The sequence below is a fragment of the Hyperolius riggenbachi genome, chromosome 12 (assembly GCF_040937935.1).
Source record: "Hyperolius riggenbachi isolate aHypRig1 chromosome 12, aHypRig1.pri, whole genome shotgun sequence".
NCBI classification, from domain to species: Eukaryota; Metazoa; Chordata; class Amphibia; order Anura; family Hyperoliidae; genus Hyperolius; species Hyperolius riggenbachi.
The window spans coordinates 203,233,149-203,260,815 of NC_090657.1; the positions used below are offsets into that span (position 1 = coordinate 203,233,149).

The following is a 27,667-nucleotide window of genomic DNA, read 5'->3' on the forward strand; positions in this document are numbered from 1 at the left end:
GTCCTGTCCCTATGGTGGTCGACAGGAAATGGTTCTGATCTCTGTTCTTGGAGTATAGCTGGTGCAGCGGTTGCTACTAGCTATCTCTTCTGTTCTGTCTCCTGGGATCGCGCTAGCTACTTTTTTTCGCTAGCGCTGGGGATCCTTCTGTTCTGTCTTCTGGGATCGCGCTAGCCACTTTTCGCTAGCGCTGGGGATCCTTCTGTTCTGCTACTCTGTACTTGGATCGCGCTAGCCACTTTTCGCTGGTGCTGTGGATCCTATCTCTCGCTTGTCCCTGTTTTCGTGTGTCTGTCTGCTACGCTTGCTGGAGGCTCGGTGAGGTAACCGTTAAGCAAGCGCTCGCGTCCTCTGTTTCATGTTTGTCTGTTAATGGTTAGTTAGGCGTGCTTGTCTCTATTGTGCTTATCACGTGGAGACCGCGCATAACCGCGTGCACTGTTGCGAATGAGTGCGGTGTTCGCGGTTAGCTAGCATTTTTTTTCCGTATCTCCTCATTGTATTATTTGCTGTGCCTTTGCTAACCTCGTATTCTGTCCTGATCTGCCTTGTGTCTCGTCTGGCGATCGCACCTCTCGCGATCGCGTTCCTATTTCATATCTGCTGTTGTGTGTGTGCGGTCGCGGGGTGGCGACTGGATTGGCGCACACACATACAACCTGTCCCTTTGCTCATTCTCATTCGCAATCGCCTCTCTTGCGATTGCGTTCTGCGTTTCGTACAATTCCTGTCTGGCATTTGTGGAGGTACAGAGGATTGGTTCCTCTGCACTCCCCAGCGCCATCTGCCGACAGGAATTTTCCCTCTACGGGTGCGTAGCACCTTTTGCTGGGTTTCTGCAAATTATACGCTTGTGGAGGATTTCCGCTGTGTCAGCGCACGCGTTGTGCGCTGATCACGGGGAAAGTTCCACAATCGTTACATCCAGCCTCCTCTTCCTGTGTCTGTTCCGACACCGGCAGGCGAGCAGGGCTACGGCAAGATGGCTACCGAAGCCCTGTACTGGAGACTATTTGTGTCTCCAGTACAGGGCTTCGGGCGCCATCTTGCCGTAGCCCTGTCAGCGCGGGAGATATGCAGGGGGAAGGTGGTCCCGGGAGCAGTGCGCCAGAGGCCGGAGACTTCTGCCAGGTGAGTAAATGCTTTCTTTTCCAGGTGAACTTTGCCCGCATTGCGTTTCTTGTCTGGTGAAATGTTTGCCCGCATTACGTTTCTTGTCTGGTGAAATGTTTGCCCGCATTACGTTTCTTGTCTGGTGAAATGTTTGCCCGCATTGCGTTTCTTTTCTGGTGAAATGTTTGCCCGCATTGCGTTTCTTTTCTGGTGAAATGTTTGCCCGCATTGCATTTCTTTTCTGGTGAAATGTTTGCCCGCATTGCGTTTATTTTGTACTGACATGTTGCCCGCATTGTTTATTTTGTACTGACATGTTTGCCCGCATTGCATTTATTTTGTACTGACATGTTGCCCGCATTGCGTTTATTTTGTACTGACATGTTTGCCCGCATTGCATTTATTTTATACTGACATGTTTGCCCGCATTGCATTTATTTTATACTGACATGTTGTCCGCATTTGCATTTATTTTATACTGACATGTTGCCCGCATTGCGTTTATTTTGTGCTGACATGTTGCCCATTGCATTTATTTTCTGGTGTCCGGGGTAACTGTTACTGCATTTATTATTTAATGGTCATAGATGGCTATGTTTGCTGCTTTGTGGTTACGGTATACTATTAGCATCACACAGTTTCTGCACACCCATGATGCAAAGTCTCGTTTGTCCACATCATGGAGTAAACACTGCTTTCTTATGCCTCGCTGTTACATCATTACGTTAGCTCCGCCCATACAATGTCATGGCCACGCCCCCCAGTCTTCGTCCTCCCCACTTTTCGCCGCCCACGCCCCACGCCCCCCTCCCCGTCCCAGGTTGGACCCACAAAAATCTGGTCACTCTAGTTACAGGTAAAATAAATGGCTCAGTAAGACCTATACCTATGTTTAAATACTGTACATGAGTCACTGTAGATAAGTCCATCCAATTGATCAGTTTAAATCAATCCAAATTTGGGCAATTGTAATTGCTGTTGGAAAAACAAAACGTAAACGCTGTCATTGGGGCAGAAGGTGGAGGGGGTTTTCTCCCAGCAATACAAGCCTTACCGGATATCTAACCCTCCCCTCATTGTGCAGTGCTCAAATATAAAATGAAAGGGCCACTAACTGCCCTATTTATAGTAAAGAAACGTTTGAGCGATGAGGTAATTGTGATCGGTTTGACATAAAATAAACTCCATTTATGTTCCCAATTGACTGCAATTTAGTCAAATCTATTTTTTTATATAATGGGTTGTGATGGCTAGGATGCACAGGTTGGTTTGCTGATAGTGAAATAATCAATGTATTACGACATGTTATTTGCGATCACATTTATCTGATCACTCAAATTAATCTTTACTAAAAAATTGGACGCTTAGTGGCCACCTTAACCACTTGAGGACCCACCCTTTACCCCCCCTTAAGGACCAGCGCTGTTATTTGTGATCTGTGCTGGGTGGGCTCTACAGCCCCCAGCACAGATCAGGGTGCATCCAGAGCGATCAGATCGCCCCCCTTTTTCCCCCACTATGGGGATGATGTGCTGGGGGGGTCTGATCGCTCCTGCCTGCCGGTGTTGCGGGGGGGGGCACCTCAAAGCCCCCCTCCGCGGCGAAATCCCCCCCCCCTCCCTCTCCTACCTGGCCCCCCTGGTGTTCCGGGCTGCACAGGACGCTATCCGTCCTGTGCAGCCAGTGACAGGACGTCCCCTGTCACATGGCGGCATTCCCCGGCCGCTGATTGGCCGGGAATCGCCGATCTGCCTTACGGCGCTGCTGCGCAGCAGTGCCGTACAATGTAAACAAAGCGGATTATTTCCGCTTGTGTTTACATTTAGCCTGCGAGCCGCCATCGGCGGCCCGCAGGCTATTCACGGAGTCCCCCGCCGTGATTCGCGCGAGCGGCTGCTTCCTGATTAATCAGCCTGCAGCTGGCGACGCAATACTGCGTCGCTGGTCCTGCAGCTGCCACTTTGCCGACGCGCGGTATGAGTGCGCGGTCGGCAAGTGGTTAAAGGAGTTATCAGGCTAAATTAACAAAATAAGCGCTACTTACCCGGGGCTTCCTCCAGCCCCAAGCTCCCAGCATGTCCCTCGCCGCAGCTCTCCCCGCAGCCGTTTGCCGCAGCTCCCTCCCGGTCCCCGGCGATGATGTCAGGCTGACCTCCAGGTCGCTCTGTACTGCGCCTGCGCGATCGGCGCTGTCAATCACTGCCACGTGGACCAGAGCGGACTGCGCAGGTGCAGAACTACAGGCCGACCTGACGTCATCGCCGGGGACTGGGAGGGAGCTGCGGCGAACGGCTGCGGGGAGAGCTGCGGCGAGGGACATGCTTGGGGCTGGAGGAAGCCCCAGGTAAGTAGCGCTTATTTTGTTAATTTAGCCTGATAACTCCTTTAAAGGTACCCACACATCTAGCGATGATGGGCAGATTCGACCAAGAGATAAATCTCTGTCTGATGGAATCTGATTAGAGAGAGATCTGTCAGCTGCCCACACACCGAAGGCTGATCAATATCAGCATTAAATCTCTTGGGAATCGGCTGCATCCGCCACCCCCCTAGTGTATAAATAAAGACGGCTGATAAGGCCATGTAAAAGCACTGGATGTTAACAATATGTCTGCTTCCATGAATTAGGAAGTAGACACACTGCAGATTTATTTTAGGATTTGTATCAGCTGTAACAAAGAAATGTTTTTGTTTAAAGGTTATTATGCTGTTGCGTATCTTTTACAGCAGAGAGGGGTTCAGAGTTCACGTCCACTTTAATGTTTTTGAGAGATAATTGTGTCATAGCAATCGACTAAAGTATCTGCTCTTCTCCCGGCCTAGCAGAGGAGAATGAAAGGGAGATTGTGATTGGTTGATGTAGGCAGCACATGAATCGGGTTTGTGCCTCCCTTGTGTCTTCCATGTCTTGACTATTTTTGTGATGTCATTTCCCCCCTTCATACAGGAATGGACAGTGGTGAAGAAGAACGCTCACATCAGTAAATTCTACAAGATGATTCGGGAGGTGAGTGGTAGGATCACATGACCAGTCACATGACCTGCTTGTGATCTCCTTTTCTCCTGACATGTAGTTTGTGGCTTCCAGGTTCCTATCAAGTGCGGAGACGTGGCCATGTTTTTCTCAATGGATGAGTGGGAGTATATAGAGGAGCACGAGGAACAGTATAAGCCAGTGATGCTGGAGAATTACAAAGATGCTAAGGACACAGTTACTGATACAGCCACGGGTAATGCGTCACACCATCACGCCAGATCCTTCTATGGAAGATACTTATTGCTGTTCAGCCAATGCCACAAAACTCTCTGCATTCTTCACTGTATAGAAAACACCCCTGCTGTGCTCTCCTTAGATGTGTATACACATCATTGCCATCCTCTGCCTGTCAAAGTAGAGATTGTGCGTTAAGCTGAATACTCACCTAATGACGCAGGAAGACGGATCATAGCGACTTCCCCCTAACTACAAACGTTACCTGATCCATCCTCCTGCCAGTGGGTACATATGATGTCACACACGTCACGTCACATGACGGGCAGTAATGAGAGTTCAAAGTCGCCAGCAATCTTAAAGATCCGATCCGCAATAATGTCCGTTATCACCGTATGTTGTCAAACGTCGTTCGTACAGTCACACTCCTGTACCCATGTGGAGAGATAGTGGAAACGATCACTCGGCACTCAAAAAATCTACGTTCATCGTAAAAATGGGCGTAAAAACTGCGTTGTGGGTACAGGCCTTTACCATTGGCTTAAAGGGAAACTTAACTCAAAATATTGAGTTTCACTTACCTGGGGCTTCTATCAGCCCCCTGCAGCCATCCTGTGCCCTCGCAGTCACTCATGGCTCCTCCGGTCCCCCGCTGCCAGCTAGTTTCGTTTTTGCAGACTGGGAGTCGGCCGGCAGCCATGCGTACATTTTTACGCATTCCCACTGCTGCAGGAAGCTATCGCAGACATCAACAAGTACATTTTACGCGTTACGGATGCAATGCGTAAACATTTACGCATTGCACCTGTAACGTGTAAAATGTACTTGTTAATGTCCGCGATGGCTTCCTGCAGCGGGGGACTGGAGGAGCCATGAGTGACTGCAAAGGCACAGGATGGCTGCAGGGGGCTGGTAGATGCCCCAGGTAAGTGAAACGCATGTTTTGTTTTTGAGTTAAGGTTCCCTTTAATGACGCGTCACCACCAAACTCGCTGGTAATGTCACTGTGAAGACGCGCTGCACACACATATACTCAACTTTGCTCCCCCATTAGTTGGAGGATTACCAAATGTGAGCCACCCTTAGCGTTTGGGTGGGTTCCGCAGTAATCGATTGGTCAAACCCATTAATGGCTGAATTACAGCTAACCAATCCGATTGGATAGATGGGATTGATCCAAAAAAAAGGATCGATTCCCTTAATCTGATCGAATTAGCAAAAGGTAATGGGCACAACCGATTGAGTCCATTTGATTACCATGGCAATCGAAAATGATCTATCAGTCGCAAAATTGTACTGTTAATGGGCACCTTTAGGGCCAGTGTACTAATATGACAAGCAATGAGTGCCTTACAGTTAGGGCCCTTTCACACGGGGAGGGGGGGGGGGTGCAGAATTTTTACCACACCCCAGCACCAGGCAAAGAAAGTCTATGGCCTTGTTTACACTTAATCAGTTGGTGTGCATTAGTACGCGTTTTTTCCATAGAAGTGCATTGAGAAGAAGATTTCAGTTAAAAGTGTGAACAGTGCCATACGAAAACATCGCCGTTACTTTGAAAAACAGTTTTCTTTCAGTTATAACTGATTCATTTTAAAAGGGGCCTATGGAGGATTTTATACTGGCACGTTACAGCGCGACGCGACGGAAGTGAAGTTTTCGCTACATCCCCAACGCTAGGACAAAATTACATTAACGTCAACTTGCGGCGATCTGCGCCAGCCCGAAAGTGATGTTAGTCTAAGCCGACGCGTAGATTTTGAAAAAATTACTGACGCAACATACTAGAAGCAGGAAGTGGTGTCATGCGCGCGTCACTTCCTGCCTGGCTGGTGCTGACAGGAAACACTGTGAAGGTCTGTTTTTGATGTGTGTGCGGTGCGGCGGGCGTGATGCACCGCATCACCAACCCTGGTTTATAGTGTGAAACCAGCCTCACAGCTTAATGCAGCTGCAGCTTTTGTACTGTACATGTTTTGAACTGTAATGTTTACCTCATCATGTCACATGGCGCCTTGGATACACTTTAACCATTTTTCATAGAATATGAATGATTGGCTGAAGTCATTAACCCTCCTGGCGGTTTATTTTTTTTCTGCCAAATAGGCAGAAATTAATTTAAACATTTTTATTTTTTTTTGTTTCATGTAAAGCTACCAGAGTGGTAGCTACATGAAACACCACTAGAGGGCGCATGTGTCACTCTAGTGCGATCGTCGGCGGCATCAATAGCAAACAGGGGAATGCGTATATAATGCGTTCCCCTGTTTGGCTTCTCCTGTCGCCATGGCGACGATCGGAATGACGTCATGGACGTCAGCCGATGTCCTGACGTCAGACGCCTCCGATCCAGCCCATAGCGCTGCCTGGAACTCATTAGTCCATGCAGCGCAGGGCTCTGGCGGGGGCGATCAAGCTGTGCGTGCGGCTAGCAAAGTGCTACCTCCGCATACAGAACTTTAAATGGGGCGAATCGCCCCACCAGGGGCTGAGATATCCTCCTGCGCGGCATAGCCCGAGCTCAGCTCGGGCTTACCGCCAGGAAGGTTAGTTGTGAACAATTGTGTTTACTCTTTTTAAATCACAATCACTACACAAACTATCCAAATGACCCTGACTAGTGATATTGAGGTCAGGGAATGAGGTGGCCACTCTGAAACCTTAGGACCCTTTTCCACTGAGAGTGAATTGCTTCAAAATGTAGCGATTTTTTTAACCTCATGTTGACCACTCCACGCCAATTGGCGTGAACACGGCGGCAGCCCCAGGACCGATTCACGACGACTGGCCTGAACGGCTTTCAAAGGGGCTAGCAGGAGATCGCGCGTGCATCTCCGCTTGCAAGGCGGAGCTCCGCTCCACCTTCAGTCTCCCAGCAGCGATCTGTTAGGAGCTAGGAGGGTGTTAGACGGCGAAACCGCCGTGTAATATACCTGTACAGCGCTGCGATCTAAGGCAGCGCTGTACTGGGGACAGTCATGTGACACAGCTGTCCCCCTGGGGGAGACCGGAGCGATACGCTGTCATATGCTGCCGCTGGGAGGGACCTGGGAAAAAGATAATTAAAAATATGTAAAATTTAATAAAAATAATAATAAATATTTATAAAAATAAATAAATAAACAAACAACCTGGGAGCGATCAGACCCTACCAACAGAAAGTTCTGTTGGTGGGGAGAAAAGGGGTGGGGGGAATCACTTGTGTGCTGAGTTGTGCGGCCCTGCAGTGAGGCTTTAAAGCTGCAGCGGCCAATTTAGAGAAAAATGGCCTGGTCTTTAGGGGGGGTTTAACACTGTGGTCCTTAAGTGGTTAAATCGCTAGGGTTGCTATTTTAAAATAGGAATGGTGAAAACTATTTTCCACTATTGCGATTCTATTTTCTGTAACTCACAATCGATTTTTGAAGCGATTTTACCTGCAATTGTGCTTCAATGTTTAAAGATAAATGCAAAATTGCAATTGCATATACAAAATTGATGAAAAATCGCAATCACTTGCCTTTGCAATAGGAAGTGTAAAAGAGCCCTTGATATTGCTGTAGCCAATGATAGGGTGGCTTGGCCTTGTGTTTTGGATAATTGTCATGTTAGAATGTCCAAGTACCCCTCATGCTCAACTTCCTGACTGATGAGTGCAAATTGTCCTCTAGTACTTTCTAAAAACTTACTACATTCAAATTGACATCAATTCTGACCAAATTTCCAGTGCCTTTGTGGCTCACACATTCCCACTGTGAAACATGGGGGTAGATCGCATATGTTTAGGGAATGTACACCTTTCATCGTAGGCCTTGTTGTCTACTCTCCAAATGTAGTGTTTATGGTTGTGAATAGAAAAATTTAAATTTTCGTCTCATCACTCCAAATGACTTTGTACCAGAATGTTGAGGCTTGTCTCTGTACTCTTTGGCATATTGTAAATGGGATACTTTGTGGAATTTCTGTAGTCATGGCTTTCTTCTGGTAACTTGGTACAAAAACTCCATCTTTGACTTGAGTTTATCAAACCTTTGACTCCAGGTACCCAAAATTGCTCCGACCCCACAGCCCTGGATTTCGGGTCGATTCAAGGATTTCCAACAGCTCTGATCTGATAACCGATCGTTTTTCTGATCAATTTTCCGATCACTTCTGTACAAAATTGATTAGATCGGACCTTTTGGAAATTGTAGGTTTGACCCGAAATCTGCTGGGAAATTGCATGGTGTGTACCATTACAGTCAGAGGATCATCAGATTTGCCAGGCAATTGATATTGCTTATAAGGAAGTTAATATGGCATCCCTCTCGCTTCAGTTGACCTTAAATAGCCATTAAAATATGTTTGTGTCAAGTTGTGTGCATCCTATCAGGCCAAATCACCATAGTATGTAAACTTTTGATCCAAGTTCTATTCCTGGAGACTACTTATTAATATTCCTTTCCTCTGCCTGAATGTGAAATATGATGGACGAACAGATAAGGAGTGTGAAGAGCTGGTGGCTCAGGTGATAGCAGATCAGACTGCTATGTGGGAGACCTGGGTTCAAATCCTGGGGCTGCAGTGTATGTGACCTATTGGAGGATGCAAGGTAAGTGCAAACTTTCCAGCGCCTGTAAAATAACTAGAATTATGGAGTGGAGGAAAACGAGTGTAACAAGAAAAAAAAAATAGTAAAAATGTTCCCCCTCTATATATATATATATATATATATATATATAAGTATGACAGTGGGCTGACTTGAGTAAGACAGCCCACTCCAAATATTGTCAGATGGATAGACCACATAGACATGGGGTAAGGGGAAGAGGCCCAGGGCCGGATTTCTGGCAAGGCCACATAGGCCATGGCCTAGGGCACCAGAAGTTTAGGGGCGGCTCAGTGAGGGGCAGGAAAGCTGTTCTATGCAGTCATCCCTATCTACAAGAACAGCTTTAACCTTTGAACTCTCTGTCCTGTACTTGTGCCGTCCCTACAAGACCTGTAAACTCTATCCTGCAGGTATACATCAGTCTAACTCTCATGGTGACGCAATGGTTCAATCATTAATGAGATGGCAAACATAACATAAAATTTCAAAACATAACTTCTAATCTATACACTTATTACTAAAATAGCTATTTTCTGTGTCACCAATGATGGAAAGTAAGGCGAATTTTCATTGGGGCACACAGAGATAACAACCATACAGATGGTATAGTTGGCCTTGGGCGGTAAAAAGTACAAATCCGAGGCGCATGCGCGAGCCGCGGGAGATGGCCGCATAGGAAGAGAGCTCCGTCCACCGCCGCCGCTAACAGCGATTCCTTCCGCTCCCCCAGCCTCACAGACGGGCGGTTTCGTAGGGGACGATCCCCGCAACACCTCCAGCACCACATGACCGGCAAAGGGGCCCAGAAAACCGCGACCACAGCGGGGACCATGGAGAAATTTCTCCGCCCTCCTCCCAGCCAAGATGGCGCTGAGCACGCAGCCCTCCCAGAAACACATCCCTCTGATCAGGCAAGTGCAGGGGGGGACACACAGCCTCTCACAGCAGCCTTGCTGGAACAAACACTGGCCAGACATTACCACAGCCTCCATGATTCCCTACAAAACGTCATCCGCTCTGCTATACAGGAGGTGAGGGCTGACATATCAGGGCTGGGGGAGCGTACACAGGCACTAGAAGATAGGATGGAAGCCATAACTCTAAAGCAAGCCGACTTAGTTGAGGAGCAGCAACTTATGCAGAATGACATAAAATCAATACGCACAGCACAGGAGGACATGGAAAACAGGGAACGGAGGCAAAATGTTCGCATTAAAGGGGTATCCATGTCTCTGAAAAGTGAACACATTGAGGCCCATTTGAAAGAACTGTTTCACACCATTCTTCCTGACATCCCAGAGGAAATGTGGAGGATTGACAGAGCCCATAGATCTCTAGGTGAACGACGCCCTGGCGCTCAAAGGCCTAAAGACATCATAGCGAAATTACATTATTATGAAGCTAAAGACGCCCTGTTCAGAGCTCTTAGAAATACAGCCACTATTTCATTTAAAGGAGATGATATTTCCATCTACAATGATCTCTCACTGATTACTTTGGCAAAGCGCAGAGCCCTCAGACCGGTTACACAACTTCTCAGAGACGCTAATATCCCATATAAGTGGGGCTTTCCTTTTCGTCTGATTGTAAACAAACAGGGCCTGATCCTCACTTTATCTGACTTTGACGATGCCCCTCTATTCCTCAAACAAATGGGGCTAAAACTTCCGACCACAGCTACATCTCGCTCATCACCTACGTCTTCACCCCCACGGAAGGTGCGACACATTTCAGAATGGTCGAAAGTTCCAGTTCGCAGTATCACCTACCCTGACAGAGCTGACAACATGGAAGACCAACCATCTGGAACTTGACCAAAGGCCTCAGCCTCTTTCCAATCTATATGTTTTTCATAGAAGAAATGAAAATACCTTCACCATGCCCACTTATTTTTTATACCTGGGCTCCCTGTTCTCCCCCTTTTATGACTTTTATACCTTAACTAAATGTCTACTCCTCAAATTCCACATTGAACTGATTATGCTTCTTATGCAGGCGGTGGAATGAGTATTTCTTTTCCATTTGTGTTGATAATGACTGATGTTTATTGCCTTCTTCCGGGACTCCTCATGTACCTCCGGGGGACCCTTCCTCAATTTGATCAACCGCCCCCGCGGCTGGTCAACCTGAAGAGGTCTCCATATAGGCAACAGTTTTATGTTGCCCTTATACATCGCCACTGGAACAACGGTGGCATCTCTTACCAGCTCACTGCAATTGTTATGTTAAATGTTTCTCTTATTATTGTTATCTCTCCGTATATGCTAGTTTATGTTTTTAGGTCTACTAGGTCTGTCCTTGGATTATCGGCAATCTTTCACATTATCTTAGACTATGGTTAATTTTCTGACTCTGAATACTAAGGGACTAAACACACCTCAGAAAAGGTTCTCTTTATTTAAAGACTTAAAGAGACTAAATATTGACCTAGCTTTTATACAAGAGACTCATATATGCAAAAAAGACCCACCACGTCTCTATAACAAACTATACTCTGAGGTGTGTTTAGCCTCAGGTCCTAAGAAGAAAGCAGGGGTGGCCATTATATACAAAAAAACATTCCCTCTACAGATTTCTAAAATCACCCCTGATCCTAAAGGCCACTATTTAATTCTATCAGGCACCTTGCTAGGAAAACCCATTACTCTAGCTAACGTTTATGTCCCTAACCAGGATCAAATATCATTCCTAACAACTTTCTTTAGGAAACTATTTAAAGTAACTCAGGGCACTTTGCTGATAGGAGGGGATTTTAATTTAGCCTTCTCGGATATAAAAGACCGACATATCCCTCCCCATAAAACTACCATACCCTTACATAGCCGTAACTCCCGCAAATTTAGAACACTTTTGAGACAATATAGACTTTTAGATTTATGGCGGATCTCCAATCCCACCTCTATAGAATTCACCTTTTTCTCTCCACCTCATGCATCTCATTCCAGACTGGACTACCTGTTTTCAACAGCTACCATATTGCCCCTGCTGAGAGAGGCTGAAATACAACCCATTGCATGGTCAGATCACCAAGCAGTTGTCATAGAGATTGATTTATATTCCTATAGTCACAAGCCGAATTTCTGGAGACTAAACGAAACCCTATTACAAGACAAAGAGCTCTTATCCAAATTTACAAAGGAGCTGCAAGCATACTTTGATACAAATGATGGTTCGGTCTCCTCTGTAGGGACACTCTGGGAAGCACACAAGGCTTTTATTAGAGGGTTATTCATCTCAGAAGCTACTAAGCGTAAAAAAACAATGTCATCTAAACTCCTAAATCTTCATTCAAAACTCAAACAGGCACAAAACCTCTATAGGGCCGACCCCTCCCAAACACATTACACTGCCTTACAAACTGTAAAATATGAAATTCAAACTCTCCAATCCGCACAGTTAGAAAAAAGCCTGAGATGGACCAGACAACTTTTTTTTGAACGAGGCAATAAGCCCCACACCATTCTTGCTAGGAAACTCAACCCGAAATCATCCCAACCACTCATTCACTCAGTAAAAGACCCTCAGGGAATTACACATTTTCACCCTCAAAAGATTGCTCAAATCTTCACAGAATATTATCAGCAACTTTATAATCTCCCCCAACCGCCCAACCATTCTGCGCATTTACTTAAAATTGATGAATTCCTAAGCCAACTGTCCCTACCAAAATTAACGGAAGATAATATCCGGCTCTTAAACTCCCCTATTACAACAGAGGAAATTTCAGAGATAATTAAATTCCTACCCTCCTCTAAAGCTCCTGGCCCTGACGGCTTAACATACTCCTACTACAAAAAGTTTAAACACATCCTTGCTCCCTATTTGACCATATTAGCCAACACACTTATGGATGGACAAACTGTTCCTCAGTCATTCTTAAACTCCCTAATCACTATGATCCCTAAAGAAGGGAAAGATCCACAACTCCCACAAAGCTACCGTCCAATATCCCTCTTGAATGCTGACCTTAAAATTATTACAAAAACTTTAGCTAATCGCCTGAACCCGATCCTCACAACTGTGATCAACAATGACCAAGTGGGCTTTATAATGGGCCGTCAAGCAGGTGATAATACGAGGAAAGCAATCAATCTGATAGAACTAATGAACAGGTCCAACCGGCCCTCTCTGCTCCTGGGTTTGGACGCAGAGAAGGCCTTTGATAGGCTTTCCTGGTCATTCTTGTTCAAAGTTATGGAACATCAGGGATTTAGCGGACCTTTCCTAACCTTAATAAGATTCCTCTATTCTTCCCCATCCACCTCAGTTAAACTACCCTTTGCATCCCCAATACCTTTTCCCATTCTTAATGGTACACGCCAGGGATGCCCCCTCTCCCCTTTATTATTCGCCCTTAGTATCGAACCACTGGCGTGTGCAATACGACAGAACCCGGACATCACAGGAGTTAAACAGGGAACCAGAGAATATAAAATCTCGCTTTTTGCGGATGACATCCTGTTAACTTTGACTCAGCCTCTCACCTCACTCCCCATACTACATACTATATTAAGGAAATTTGAGTCCATCTCAGGCTTCAAACTCAATCAAGAAAAAACTGAAGCTCTCCCTATCAAGATCCCACAAAACTCACTTGATATCTTACAAAGCTCTTTCCATTATAATTGGAAGACACAGGCCATTAAATACTTAGGTATCAACTTAACCCACTCTTATTCTACCCTATATAAAGCAAATTTCCCATCTCTAATTCAGTCTATACTCTCAGATTTGCACAAATGGACTGCTTTTAAAATATCATGGATTGGCAGAATATATTCTCTCAAAATGAACATATTACCGCGGCTATTATATTTATTTGAGACCCTCCCTGTTAGAGTACCACCCTCACAACTCAGAATACTACAACGTGCCTTTTTAAAATTTGTTTGGAATAATTCCCATCCCAGAATTAACTCCACTATTCTAATGGCATCTCGGGAGCAAGGAGGTCTAGGATTACCCAACCTAAAACTGTACTACCAGGCGGCTCATTTAAGGCAACTCTCTGAATGGTCCGACCTCAAGGTATATACCAAATGGGGTCTCATTGAAGCAATGAGCATCTTCCCAATGTCCCTCCCAGCATTAATTTGGCCCCAGATTCCACCTAAGATCCCTACCGACCAGCTACTCCCTACCATCAAATTTACCTTACAAATATGGCGGGCAACTGCAAAAACGGCCAATCTTAGATCCCCCATATCTCCACTATATCCCATATTGGGAAATCCAGCCTTTATCCCTGGGATGGCAGAAGACTTTATGGCTAGATGGTATACTCTTAAATACACTAACTTCAGCAATTGGATAGATGTACTATCGGGAAATATTGTGACTAAAGAAAAACTAGAAGGCAAAATACAACTCACAGCTAAGCTCAATATGGAATATAATCAAACCTATCATTTTCTAAGATCCCTCTCCAAAGGCAAAAGTCCCTTACTCGAATATACCCCATTTGAACGTCTATGTGATCACAAAGGGCATCAAAAAGGCCTCATCTCATCAATATACACTCTGTTACTTGATAAATCTGGTTCCATTAAACCCAAACATGTTTACATGACAAGATGGGAAAAAGCCTTAGGCCGACCCATAAGCTTGGAGGATTGGTCCTCTATATGGGAAAACGCCAAACATACTTCTATGTGCACACAGATAAAAGAAAACATTTACAAAATACTGTTTAGATGGTACAGAACCCCTGAAGTATTGGCTAAGATCTACCATGAACTCCCTAATACTTGTTGGAGGGGTTGTGGACATATAGGCACACTCGAACACATCTACTGGGCCTGCCCTGTCATTCAACCTCTATGGATAGAAATTCAAACCTTGATCCTAAACGTAACGGGTACTCATATTCCCATGGATCCTATATATATGCTGCTAGGTAAACCCATTCCTAAAACCAAAAAACACACCATGAGACTAATAACCCATATTTTGACGGCTACCAGACTCGCCCTGGCTTCACACTGGCGAAGTCTCTCTATTCCTTCAACTTCCGAAATTATGGCCAAAATTAGATGGACTAAACTGATGGAACTTTTAACAGCTATACTGCGAGACACAGAATCCAAGCATGATAAAATATGGGATCCATGGGAAACATACTTCCTGAACTACAACCCTCCATGATTATAATAGATATCTGCTCTATCAACCAGGACCTGAAGAAACTACGTCTTAAAATACCAGATAATAGACAAACGGACAGACCCACATAAATAGACCTATCTCTCTATCCCTTTTGTTTTTTTTCTTCTCTTCTTACTCAGTTTTCTTTTTTTTCTATATTGCTCTCCCTTGAGCTAGAGTACTATAAGTCTCCATAGCTTTAAATATCATTTCGATATGAGCAGAAATAATTACTATTAGAATGATACCAATATGTCATAATCTTTTACTACTCACATTGCTTTCCCTTTTGTTTCTCATAAGAGGCATTTGTATGTGTTTAAAATACATTGATCATGCACTATCTCTTATCCAGTTGTTTAAGCTATGTGAATTTCATCAATAAAAATTTGTGTTAAACGAAAAAAAGTACAAATCCGGCCCTGAAGTGGCCCCAAGCTATCTGGTTTCATTGAAACATGTTACAGGCACCCCTCTCATACCTGGGACTCAGGAGCTGTGGTGGCTTGTCCATGGGCCACAAGGTCTTCACTCAGAGGGGTTGGTCTCAGGCATCTCAGCAGAGCTGTCAGAGTCCAGGATTGAACTCAGGTTTCTCAGCACTGCTGTCAGAGACCCTTACCTCAGAGCTATCTCCTTCTCCTGACTATATGTGCTCGTCCATCGTATTTCACAAGTAGAACAGCTAGACAACTTAATAAAGAGACAAGATTAGAAACAATGTCCACCAGGATTGAACTCAGGTTTCTCAGCACTGCTGTCAGAGACCCTTGCCTCTGAGCTATCTCCTTCTCCTAACTTAATGTGCTCGTCCATCATATTTCACAAGTAGAACAGCTTCAGCAGTGAATAAAGAAATGGTGAGACTCGAACCAGGATCTCCAGCACAACTGAGACACTATGTCACAGTTATCTATCCACCACACCATCTACTAGGCTGAAACAAGGCTCTGATATTTCTCATTATTTGTCATTACTGAGATGTGTTCACTGCTGAAGCTTTTCACTTGTGAAATATGATGGACGAGCACATAAAGTCAGGAGAAGGAGATAGCTCAGAGGTAAGGGTCTCTGACAGCAGTGCTGAGAAACCTGAGTTCAATCCTGGTGGAGATTCTTGCTCTAATCTTGTTATCTCTTTATTAAGCTGACAAGCTGTTCTACTTGTGAAATATGATGGACGAGCACTTATAGTCAGGAGAAGGAGATAGCTCAGAGGTAAGGGTCTCTGACAGCAGTGCTGAGAAACCTGAGTTCAATCCTGAACTCTGACAGCTCTGCTGAGATGCCTGAGATCAACCCCTCTGAGTGAAGACCTTGTGGCCCATGGACAAGCCACCACAGCTCCTGAGTCCCAGGTACGAGAGGGGTGCCTGTAACATGCGTCAACGACACCAGATAGCTTGGGGCCTCTTCCCCTTACCCCATGTCTATGTGGTCTATCCATCTGACAATATTTGGAGTGGGCTGTCTTACTCAGGACAACCCACTTTCATACTTAGTAAAAATTTCCCCCAACCTTTTTTTTTTTTTTTTTTCTTCTTCCCCCTCCCACTTTTCACCATCCTACAACATAGGTAGGAAGTAAGCCTAATAATGTACATTATTTCCTCCAAGTTAAACTTGCCCAGTAAGGGGATTGAACTCAGGTCTCCAGCACAGCAGGTCAGACCTCCAACCACCTGAGCCACCAGCTCTGGTCATACTCAGTTCTCTTCGTCCGTTATACTTAACATCTACAGACACAAAATGGCTAGCAACATATCCAGAAACTCCGAGAAACAAGCATATTCAACGTTATCCAAGAAATAAATGCGTTTTCATCTAGAGGAACTTTGATTCATGCTTCACTGCACCAGTCATGGGCTGAATAACTTAGTAGATAAAACAGCAGGACATTAGTAATCTGGAGATGTTCCAGCAGTAGCTGGAGACGCTGGTTCTAGTCCTGAGGAATCTTTATCTTGATTTGTGAAATATGATAGGGCCTTACCCCCAGCCTATCTAGTCTATCCATCTGACAATATTTGTTTTGCTCAGGACAACCCACGTTCATACTGTGTAAAAATTCCCTCCCCCTTACACCTCTTTATCTACTCCATAATTCTAGTTATCTTACTGGAGCTAAAACTTTACTGCACTCATCATGCCCCTCCAACAGGTGTCTCATTTAAAGTGTTCCACCTGGGAGAATCATTCTGTAGTATGTGGGCAGTTAAGAAATCCATCTCTAATCAGATTCCATCATAGAAGGATTGAAGTAAAATTGACACTTCCTTTGTATCGTATTCTCAGTATTAATAGGTTCTCTTTCTCACAGTGTCACACAGCCTCCATGGATTGGAATACAGCTGGGTGTGTTTGTACCACCACGTTACAAAGTTGTACAGTTGTAATATATGAGTCTGTAGATTTCCAAGTGACCTTGAATTATAGCATCTATTGTCTACACACAAATCTTCAGAGCAGTTAACTTCGAATTAGCACAGCAACTTATGCATTCAAGAATATATTACTACTAGTGACCGTAGCCCGTTTAAAAACAGGCTAGGTCTGTCTCTGCGCGCCTGTTGTGCACATGCACGCCCCCGCCCATCACCCGCCGCACACCTGCAAGGGCACACCAGGCCGCCCGCTCGCACGCCCGCCTAGCTGTGTCCCTCTCGTCCTCCCTGTGTGAGGCTGGATCCTAGCTGCGCACATGCGTAGTAGCAAAAAGCACGGACCCAGCTACACAGGGACAGTTGCCTATTATTATAGAGGATATCATCCAATCAGTTCAATAGCTTAGCTCATACATCAGTACCCATTCGGTGGTCAAGGTAGGCAGAATAATGATCAGGTATGGTCAATAAGGTGCAAATTATTCCAAATGGATGCAAGATGCAAATTCTGCATGCGGATATAAGGGACTTGAAAATGGACCAATCAAATTAATCCTTGGTGGGACTTTATTGGTCCACTTTCAAACTACATAAATTTGCAATCAAAATGTACATAATCCTGCATCAATTCAGAATTATTTGAATCTGATTGGTGAGATTTCACAAAAGGATCCATCAGACAGTCGAATCTGGTGACCATTTGCCAATATATGTCCACCTTCACATGGAGGACATTGATTTGTAATAGATTCCAGCAGAGAAATGAACTAAAAAAACAAACCACAACTTAGCACTGTTCTATGTAATGCAGTACTATGGACCATTGATCTAGCTGCCCCTCCCCTGTCATCCTAGAATTTCCTTCCTGTCTGATTGATTTTCACCAAAAATCTATCAAAATGAAGGAATCAGTTTCTATTTAATTCAACCAGAGTGATTGAATCTGAAGGGAAAATTAATGTGTGTATTGGCGCCTTTAGATTATTCTTTTTATCATTTTTTTTGTTTTGTTTGTTTGTTTTTTATTACAGACAGTCCTGAAGACAACCCTGAAGACAAACCTGAAGAAAAACCTATTGTTGATGAATTACTGAGAGCTGCCGCAACCAACTCCCCCGCAGGTAATAGTTATATGAGAACGCCGGAGCGCATGTAGAGATCCTGGTTGTTTCATCCGGTTTAGGACCCATTTCCACGGGCATTTGTACTGTGTGCTTAGCAAGCACTTAAGAAATAGCAGTGAACACTTGTGAGAGTTTGAGGGGCTTTTCACTACCTATTTCTTGTGGAAAAGGGGCCTTCATCTATGGGGGGACTGTAAGGCAGTCCACTAATCCACGATGCTGCCATGCTTCCTAGTTAGAGTAAAATGTTAAGCCTGCGTCGGGACGTAACTACAGGTATGGACGCCACACCATTTTTTATTTTTTTTTTAAATGTGTCCTTTTCTTGTATGTGCTGCTACATACAGAGCGTACAAGAGGAATCGGCGCAGGATACAGCCGGTATATGGCTGATCCTGCTGCTGCAGAAGTTCCCAGCGGCGTTAAATACTATTCCCCCTCCAGGCCGTTATGGATGGTGGGGAATGAAAAAATTCAGCAAGCAGCAATTGCTGGAAGCCGAATTATTGTGTTTTAAAAGTAACTTCAGCTCCATCTTCTGACGGCACCAAAATTACTCTCTGTGCGCCGCTATAGGCGTAGTTCCTATTACGGCCTATGGTGACGCCGGCTGCGCCCAAATCTCCTGCGTTGTAATAGCAGTGAAACCATGAAGATGAAGAGACCGGGCACTGTCCTGTTGTTGCGTTTATTTGTTGCCTGCAGCCAGATGACATATGGTATTGAATATTGAAAACATCAAACCTGTCAGCAGTCTTGCATCATGATTCGTAGATACATCCAGTGAGACTTGCGGGGGGATGTGGTGACCAGGGGGTGATGGATGTGCACAACAGCCGTTTCGCGCTGTGTAGCGCTTGCTCACGTGCGTATCCGTGTAATAGCAGTATTCGACATACAAATGCAATACATTGCTGCAGAAAGAAAGCACAAGACTTAAGGTGCGTACAAACGTCCTACTTTTTGCCAGATTTTTATTTGGATCGGTCATTTTAATGACTTGTCAGGCAAACAACATGCCGTCTGACAGATTGGACGTTCAGTTATAAAAAAACGTGCATCATCACTCGGATAGAAATCCTGGTATCCTGCAGCTCTACACGCATGCGCTGATGTATTAGTCGGTCAAACCACAGCTGGTAGTTTGTACATGAGTAAGGACCTGACAGTCATTTGAAGGACAGTTGGTCCAACTGAACCGCCAAGCGATCAGGCAAAACAGCTGTTATCAGTCGCGCGACTAAATGTTCAAATGACAAGTTAGTTGGAAAAGTTGGACGTGTGCACGCGCCTTTAGGCTACATACACACGAGATAAAAGTCTTTGGAAAATGAAAGATCAAAGACCAATTTTACCACCTTCCATGTAGTATGAGAGGATACCTGCACAGTCTATTCTATTAAGCTGGGTTTTTCTAAAGATGCTGTACACATGCAGAAGATCAGTTCCTTCAAAATGCTTTCATTGTCTGTTAAACAAGGTGTGAATGAGATCTCCAGATATTGTAGACTGTCATTTGCTGATCGGATCTACCGGGATGGATCTGAAAGATTGAGAGATATATTTCTTTGGTCTGGATCTTTGAGGAACTTTTTTTTTTTTTTTTTAACAAAGGGTATCTGCACATTTATCTTTGATTTTTCATTTTTCAAATACTTATGTGGTGTGTGTGCCCAGCTTTAGTATTCACAATCTGTTGGCTCTCATACTACATGGAAGGGGGTAAAATTGATCTGTGTTCTATCATTTTCCAAATACTTTTATCTCATGTGTTTTCTTAACATGATCTGACCAGTAAATGCATGATTGGCTGGACATTATTAAACCCTCCTGATGAGCTGTCTGACCCGACCTCATTTGATAATAGAACAAATCACAGTATTTATCATTCGTGAGAAGTACCTTTGAAGTGAGAGGTATATGGAGGCTGCCATTTTTTCTCCTTTCAAACAATACCAGTTACCTGGCTATCCCGCTGATCCTCTGCCTGTAATACTTTTAGCTATGGCACCCGAACAAGCATGCAGCAGATCAGGTGTGTCTTACTGGATTAGACGCATATTTGTTTCCTTTATGTGATTCAGACACTACTGCAGCCAAACCTATCAAAATTGGCAGGAAATGCATTTGATTTGTCCAGTTCCAGGATGCTTCTTATTTGCTCAATAGATTTATTAGCATCGAACTGGACACAATGTAACAGCTGATCAACCATCAGTCATGGAGGATGTTTCTAGGTCAGGTACAATGTGTTACTAGTCCATCTGTTAACCCCTACAATCTTCATCTGCTGATTTTCTCCATTGACACCCCAATCATTAGGTCCAGTGATCCATGCAGACTTTACAACTGTGTATTTCTGTCATTTAGGTGAAGAAGTCCCTGCGCCTGTTCAGCGTAACAGCGACTGCGCTGCAGATGCCCCAGGTGTGTACAGGAAGTAAGATGGGCGGGGTTCATTTCTACAATGGTGTGGTCAATGAGATAAATAATTGAGTTCATGCAGGACTATGCAAACTTTGTATGAAAATGTATGCAGCTTGACAAAAGGTTTGCTTGGGTCCATGGCTTAGACCTTTATTCTGTTTATTATCGTTTGACATTTTTCATTATATTATATAGTACACAGAAAGGCATAAGGGAGGGGAAATTAACCTACAGTAAGACAGAGCAATACAAACTCATTGATGGAACTAAATTGTTGTGTATCCTCCCAGCTGCACCCGCCGTTGTTATAAAGAAGGAAGAGGAGGAGCTTGTGCCGTGCACGAAGCAACCAACAGGTGAGGCTCTACAGACACCCCATGGAATGCTCACACTCCTGCCGCACATAACAGTTTGCATTACTTCAGAGCAACCAATCTGGGTCAGATCTGTACTTACAAGTTAGAGGTTCTTTTGCTTTAAGACAGATACCCTTTAATATTTATTTTAAGCAGAGCAGTAGTCTGCCTTCTCTTCTCCAGCTTATTGAAATTCCTCTCTAAACACCTCAGTATGGCCAGAATGACGCACCGGTCCATTCGGATTGGTTGTTAGTGGTTACTGCACATCACAGTTACCATGGAGACATAATCAGAAACATTCCAGAGACAAATCTGGTGTAAGGCCTGGGGCACACTACAGGAGTTTTTCTGAGCGTTTTAAGTTTTTAAATCTGCTGCCAATGTCATCCTATGTGTCTGTGCACACTGGAGCAATGAGGTTTTGTAAAAAAAAAAATATCCATAGCATTACATTGGGAAGAGCTTTTAGAGGTTTCAAAAACTCTTCCCAATGTAATGCTATGGGTTTTTTTTTTTACAAAACCTCATTGCTCCAGTGTGCACAGACACATAGGATAACATTAGCAGCAGATTTAAAAACTCAAAACGCTCAGAAAAACTCCTCTGGTGTACCCCAGGCCTAAATCAGGACCAGAAGTAACCATGCCTTTCCACTGCTGAACTATATATGAAATATCATGTAGCTGAATGGTAGCGTTTGTAACTGTGCTGTGTGTCAGCATATCACTGTGCTGTGGGCAGCTACTGCCATGTACAGCATATCACTGTGCTGTGGGCAGCTACTGCCATGTACAGCATATCACTGTGCTGTGGGCAACTACTGCCATGTACAGCATATCACTGTGCTGTGGGCAGCTACTGCCATGTACAGCATATCACTGTGCTGTGGGCAGCTGCTGCCATGTACAGCATATCACTGTGCTGTGGGCAGCTACTGCCATGTACAGCATATCACTGTGGTGTGTCAACTGCTGCCATGTACAGCATATCACTGTGCTGTGGGCAGCTACTGCCATGTACAGCATATCACTGTGCTGTGGGCAGCTGCTGCCATGTACAGCATATCACTGTGCTGTGGGCAACTGCTGCCATGTACAGCATATCACTGTGCTGTGGGCAGCTGCTGCCATGTACATGTATATCACTGTGCTGTGGGCAACTGCTGCCATGTACATGTATATCACTGTGCTGTGGGCAGCTACTGCCATGTACAGCGGCAGCTGCTGCCATGTACAGCATATCACTGTGCTGTGGGCAACTGCTGCCATGTACAGCATATCACTGTGCTGTGGGCAACTGCTGCCATGTACAGCATATCACTGTGCTGTGGGCAGCTGCTGCCATGTACAGCATATCACTGTGCTGTGGGCAACTACTGCCATGTACAGCATATCACTGTGCTGTGGGCAGCTGCTGCCATGTACAGCATATCACTGTGCTGTGGGCAGCTGCTGCCATGTACAGCATATCACTGTGCTGTGGGCAGCTGCTGCCATGTACAGCATATCACTGTGCTGTGGGCAGCTGCTGCCATGTACAGCATATCACTGTGCTGTGGGCAACTGCTGCCATGTACAGCATATCACTATGCTGTGGGCAACTGCTGCCATGTACAGCATATCACTGTGCTGTGGGCAACTGCTGCCATGTACAGCATATCACTGTGCTGTGGGCAACTGCTGCCATGTACAGCATATCACTGTGCTGTGGGCAACTGCTGCCATGTACAGCATATCACTGTGCTGTGGGCAGCTACTGCCATGTACAGCATATCACTGTGCTGTGGGCAACTACTGCCATGTACAGCATATCACTGTGCTGTGGGCAGCTACTGCCATGTACAGCATATCACTGTGCTGTGGCCAGCTGCTGCCATGTACAGCATATCACTGTGCTGTGGGCAGCTACTGCCATGTACAGCATATCACTGTGGTGTGTCAACTGCTGCCATGTACAGCATATCACTGTGCTGTGGGCAGCTACTGCCATGTACAGCATATCACTGTGCTGTGGGCAGCTGCTGCCATGTACAGCATATCACTGTGCTGTGGGCAGCTGCTGCCATGTACAGCATATCACTGTGCTGTGGGCAGCTGCTGCCATGTACAGCATATCACTGTGCTGTGGGCAGCTGCTGCCATGTACAGCATATCACTGTGCTGTGGGCAGCTGCTGCCATGTACAGCATATCACTGTGCTGTGGGCAGCTGCTGCCATGTACAGCATATCACTGTGCTGTGGGCAGCTACTGCCATGTACAGCATATCACTGTGCTGTGGGCAGCTACTGCCATGTACAGCATATCACTGTGCTGTGGCCAGCTGCTGCCATGTACAGCATATCACTGTGCTGTGGGCAGCTACTGCCATGTACAGCATATCACTGTGGTGTGTCAACTGCTGCCATGTACAGCATATCACTGTGCTGTGGGCAGCTACTGCCATGTACAGCATATCACTGTGCTGTGGGCAACTGCTGCCATGTACAGCATATCACTGTGCTGTGGGCAGCTACTGCCATGTACAGCATATCACTGTGGTGTGTCAACTGCTGCCATGTACAGCATATCACTGTGCTGTGGGCAGCTACTGCCATGTACAGCATATCACTGTGCTGTGGGCAGCTGCTGCCATGTACAGCATATCACTGTGCTGTGGGCAGCTGCTGCCATGTACAGCATATCACTGTGCTGTGGGCAGCTGCTGCCATGTACAGCATATCACTGTGCTGTGGGCAGCTACTGCCATGTACAGCATATCACTGTGCTGTGGGCAACTACTGCCATGTACAGCATATCACTGTGCTGTGGGCAGCTACTGCCATGTACAGCATATCACTGTGCTGTGGCCAGCTGCTGCCATGTACAGCATATCACTGTGCTGTGGGCAGCTACTGCCATGTACAGCATATCACTGTGGTGTGTCAACTGCTGCCATGTACAGCATATCACTGTGCTGTGGGCAGCTACTGCCATGTACAGCATATCACTGTGCTGTGGGCAACTGCTGCCATGTACAGCATATCACTGTGCTGTGGGCAGCTACTGCCATGTACAGCATATCACTGTGCTGTGGGCAGCTGCTGCCATGTACAGCATATCACTGTGCTGTGGGCAACTGCTGCCATGTACAGCATATCACTGTGCTGTGGGCAGCTGCTGCCATGTACATGTATATCACTGTGCTGTGGGCAACTGCTGCCATGTACATGTATATCACTGTGCTGTGGGCAGCTACTGCCATGTACAGCATATCACTGTGCTGTGGGCAGCTGCTGCCATGTACAGCATATCACTGTGCTGTGGGCAACTGCTGCCATGTACAGCATATCACTGTGCTGTGGGCAACTGCTGCCATGTACAGCATATCACTGTGCTGTGGGCAGCTGCTGCCATGTACAGCATATCACTGTGCTGTGGGCAGCTACTGCCATGTACAGCATATCACTGTGCTGTGGGCAGCTGCTGCCATGTACAGCATATCACTGTGCTGTGGGCAGCTGCTGCCATGTACAGCATATCACTGTGCTGTGGGCAGCTGCTGCCATGTACAGCATATCACTGTGCTGTGGGCAACTGCTGCCATGTACAGCATATCACTGTGCTGTGGGCAACTGCTGCCATGTACAGCATATCACTGTGCTGTGGGCAACTGCTGCCATGTACAGCATATCACTGTGCTGTGGGCAGCTGCTGCCATGTACAGCATATCACTGTGCTGTGGGCAGCTGCTGCCATGTACAGCATATCACTGTGCTGTGGGCAGCTGCTGCCATGTACAGCATATCACTGTGCTGTGGGCAGCTGCTGCCATGTACAGCATATCACTGTGCTGTGGGCAGCTGCTGCCATGTACAGCATATCACTGTGCTGTGAGCAGCTGCTGCCATGTACAGCATATCACTGTGCTGTGGGCAGCTGCTGCCATGTACAGCATATCACTGTGCTGTGGGCAGCTGCTGCCATGTACAGCATATCACTGTGCTGTGGGCAGCTGCTGCCATGTACAACATATCACTGTGCTGTGGGCAGCTGCTGCCATGTACAGCATATAACTGTGCTGTGAGCAGCTGCTGCCATGTACAGCATATCACTGTGCTGTGGGCAGCTGCTGCCATGTACAGCATATCACTGTGCTGTGGGCAGCTGCTGCCATGTACAGCATATCACTGTGCTGTGGGCAGCTGCTGCCATGTACAGCATATCACTGTGCTGTGGGCAGCTGCTGCCATGTACAGCATATCACTGTGCTGTGGGCAGCTGCTGCCATGTACAGCATATCACTGTGCTGTGGGCAGCTGCTGCCATGTACAGCATATCACTGTGCTGTGGGCAGCTGCTGCCATGTACAGCATATCACTGTGCTGTGGGCAAGTGCTGCTGCCATGTACAGCATATCACTGTGCTGTGGGCAAGTGCTGCCATGTACAGCATATCACTGTGCTGTGGGCAGCTACTGCCATGTACAGCATATCACTGTGCTGTGGGCAACTACTGCCATGTACAGCATATCACTGTGCTGTGGGCAGCTGCTGCCATGTACAGCATATCACTGTGCTGTGGGCAGCTGCTGCCATGTACATGCATATCACTGTGCTGTGGGCAGCTGCTGCCATGTACATGCATATCACTGTGCTGTGGGCAGCTACTGCCATGTACAGCATATCACTGTGCTGTGGGCAGCTGCTGCCATGTACAGCATATCACTGTGCTGTGGGCAAGTGCTGCTGCCATGTACAGCATATCACTGTGCTGTGGGCAAGTGCTGCCATGTACAGCATATCACTGTGCTGTGGGCAGCTGCTGCCATGTACAGCATATCACTGTGCTGTGGGCAGCTGCTGCCATGTACAGCATATCACTGTGCTGTGGGCAGCTGCTGCCATGTACAGCATATCACTGTGCTGTGGGCAACTGCTGCCATGTACAGCATATCACTGTGCTGTGGGCAGCTACTGCCATGTACAGCATATCACTGTGCTGTGGGCAGCTACTGCCATGTACAGCATATCACTGTGCTGTGGGCAGCTACTGCCATGTGCAGCATATCACTGTGCTGTGGGCAGCTACTGCCATGTACAGCATATCACTGTGGTGTGTCAACTGCTGCCATGTACAGCATATCACTGTGCTGTGGGCAGCTACTGCCATGTACAGCATATCACTGTGCTGTGGGCAGCTGCTGCCATGTACAGCATATCACTGTGCTGTGGGCAGCTGCTGCCATGTACAGCATATCACTGTGCTGTGGGCAGCTGCTGCCATGTACAGCATATCACTGTGCTGTGGGCAGCTACTGCCATGTACAGCATATCACTGTGCTGTGGCCAGCTGCTGCCATGTACAGCATATCACTGTGCTGTGGGCAGCTACTGCCATGTACAGCATATCACTGTGGTGTGTCAACTGCTGCCATGTACAGCATATCACTGTGCTGTGGGCAGCTACTGCCATGTACAGCATATCACTGTGCTGTGGGCAACTGCTGCCATGTACAGCATATCACTGTGCTGTGGGCAGCTACTGCCATGTACAGCATATCACTGTGGTGTGTCAACTGCTGCCATGTACAGCATATCACTGTGCTGTGGGCAGCTACTGCCATGTACAGCATATCACTGTGCTGTGGGCAGCTGCTGCCATGTACAGCATATCACTGTGCTGTGGGCAGCTGCTGCCATGTACAGCATATCACTGTGCTGTGGGCAGCTACTGCCATGTACAGCATATCACTGTGCTGTGGGCAACTACTGCCATGTACAGCATATCACTGTGCTGTGGGCAGCTACTGCCATGTACAGCATATCACTGTGCTGTGGGCCAGCTGCTGCCATGTACAGCATATCACTGTGCTGTGGGCATCTGCTGCCATGTACATGCATATCACTGTGCTGTGGGCAGCTACTGCCATGTACAGCATATCACTGTGCTGTGGGCAGCTGCTGCCATGTACAGCATATCACTGTGCTGTGGGCAACTGCTGCCATGTACAGCATATCACTGTGCTGTGGGCAGCTGCTGCCATGTACAGCATATCACTGTGCTGTGGGCAGCTGCTGCCATGTACAGCATATCACTGTGCTGTGGGCAGCTGCTGCCATGTACAGCATATCACTGTGCTGTGGGCAGCTGCTGCCATGTACAGCATATCACTGTGCTGTGGGCAGCTGCTGCCATGTACAGCATATCACTGTGCTGTGGGCAGCTGCTGCCCATGTACAGCATATCACTGTGCTGTGGGCAGCTGCTGCCATGTACAGCATATCACTGTGCTGTGGGCAACTGCTGCCATGTACAGCATATCACTGTGCTGTGGGCAACTGCTGCCATGTACAGC

General features: G+C 46.3%; 1 protein-coding gene across 1 annotated transcript in view; it reads left to right on the forward strand.

Moving 5' to 3' along the window:
* The window catches only part of LOC137541028 (uncharacterized), a 70,200-nt gene that overhangs the window by 36,733 nt on the left and 5,800 nt on the right, over window positions 1–27,667 (forward strand). The window contains exons 5-9 of the mRNA XM_068262174.1: window positions 4,061–4,120; window positions 4,202–4,343; window positions 18,454–18,543; window positions 20,917–20,973; window positions 21,264–21,329. Coding sequence (XP_068118275.1) covers window positions 4,061–4,120; window positions 4,202–4,343; window positions 18,454–18,543; window positions 20,917–20,973; window positions 21,264–21,329 — 415 coding nt within the window. The remainder of the gene's footprint in view (window positions 1–4,060; window positions 4,121–4,201; window positions 4,344–18,453; window positions 18,544–20,916; window positions 20,974–21,263; window positions 21,330–27,667) is intronic.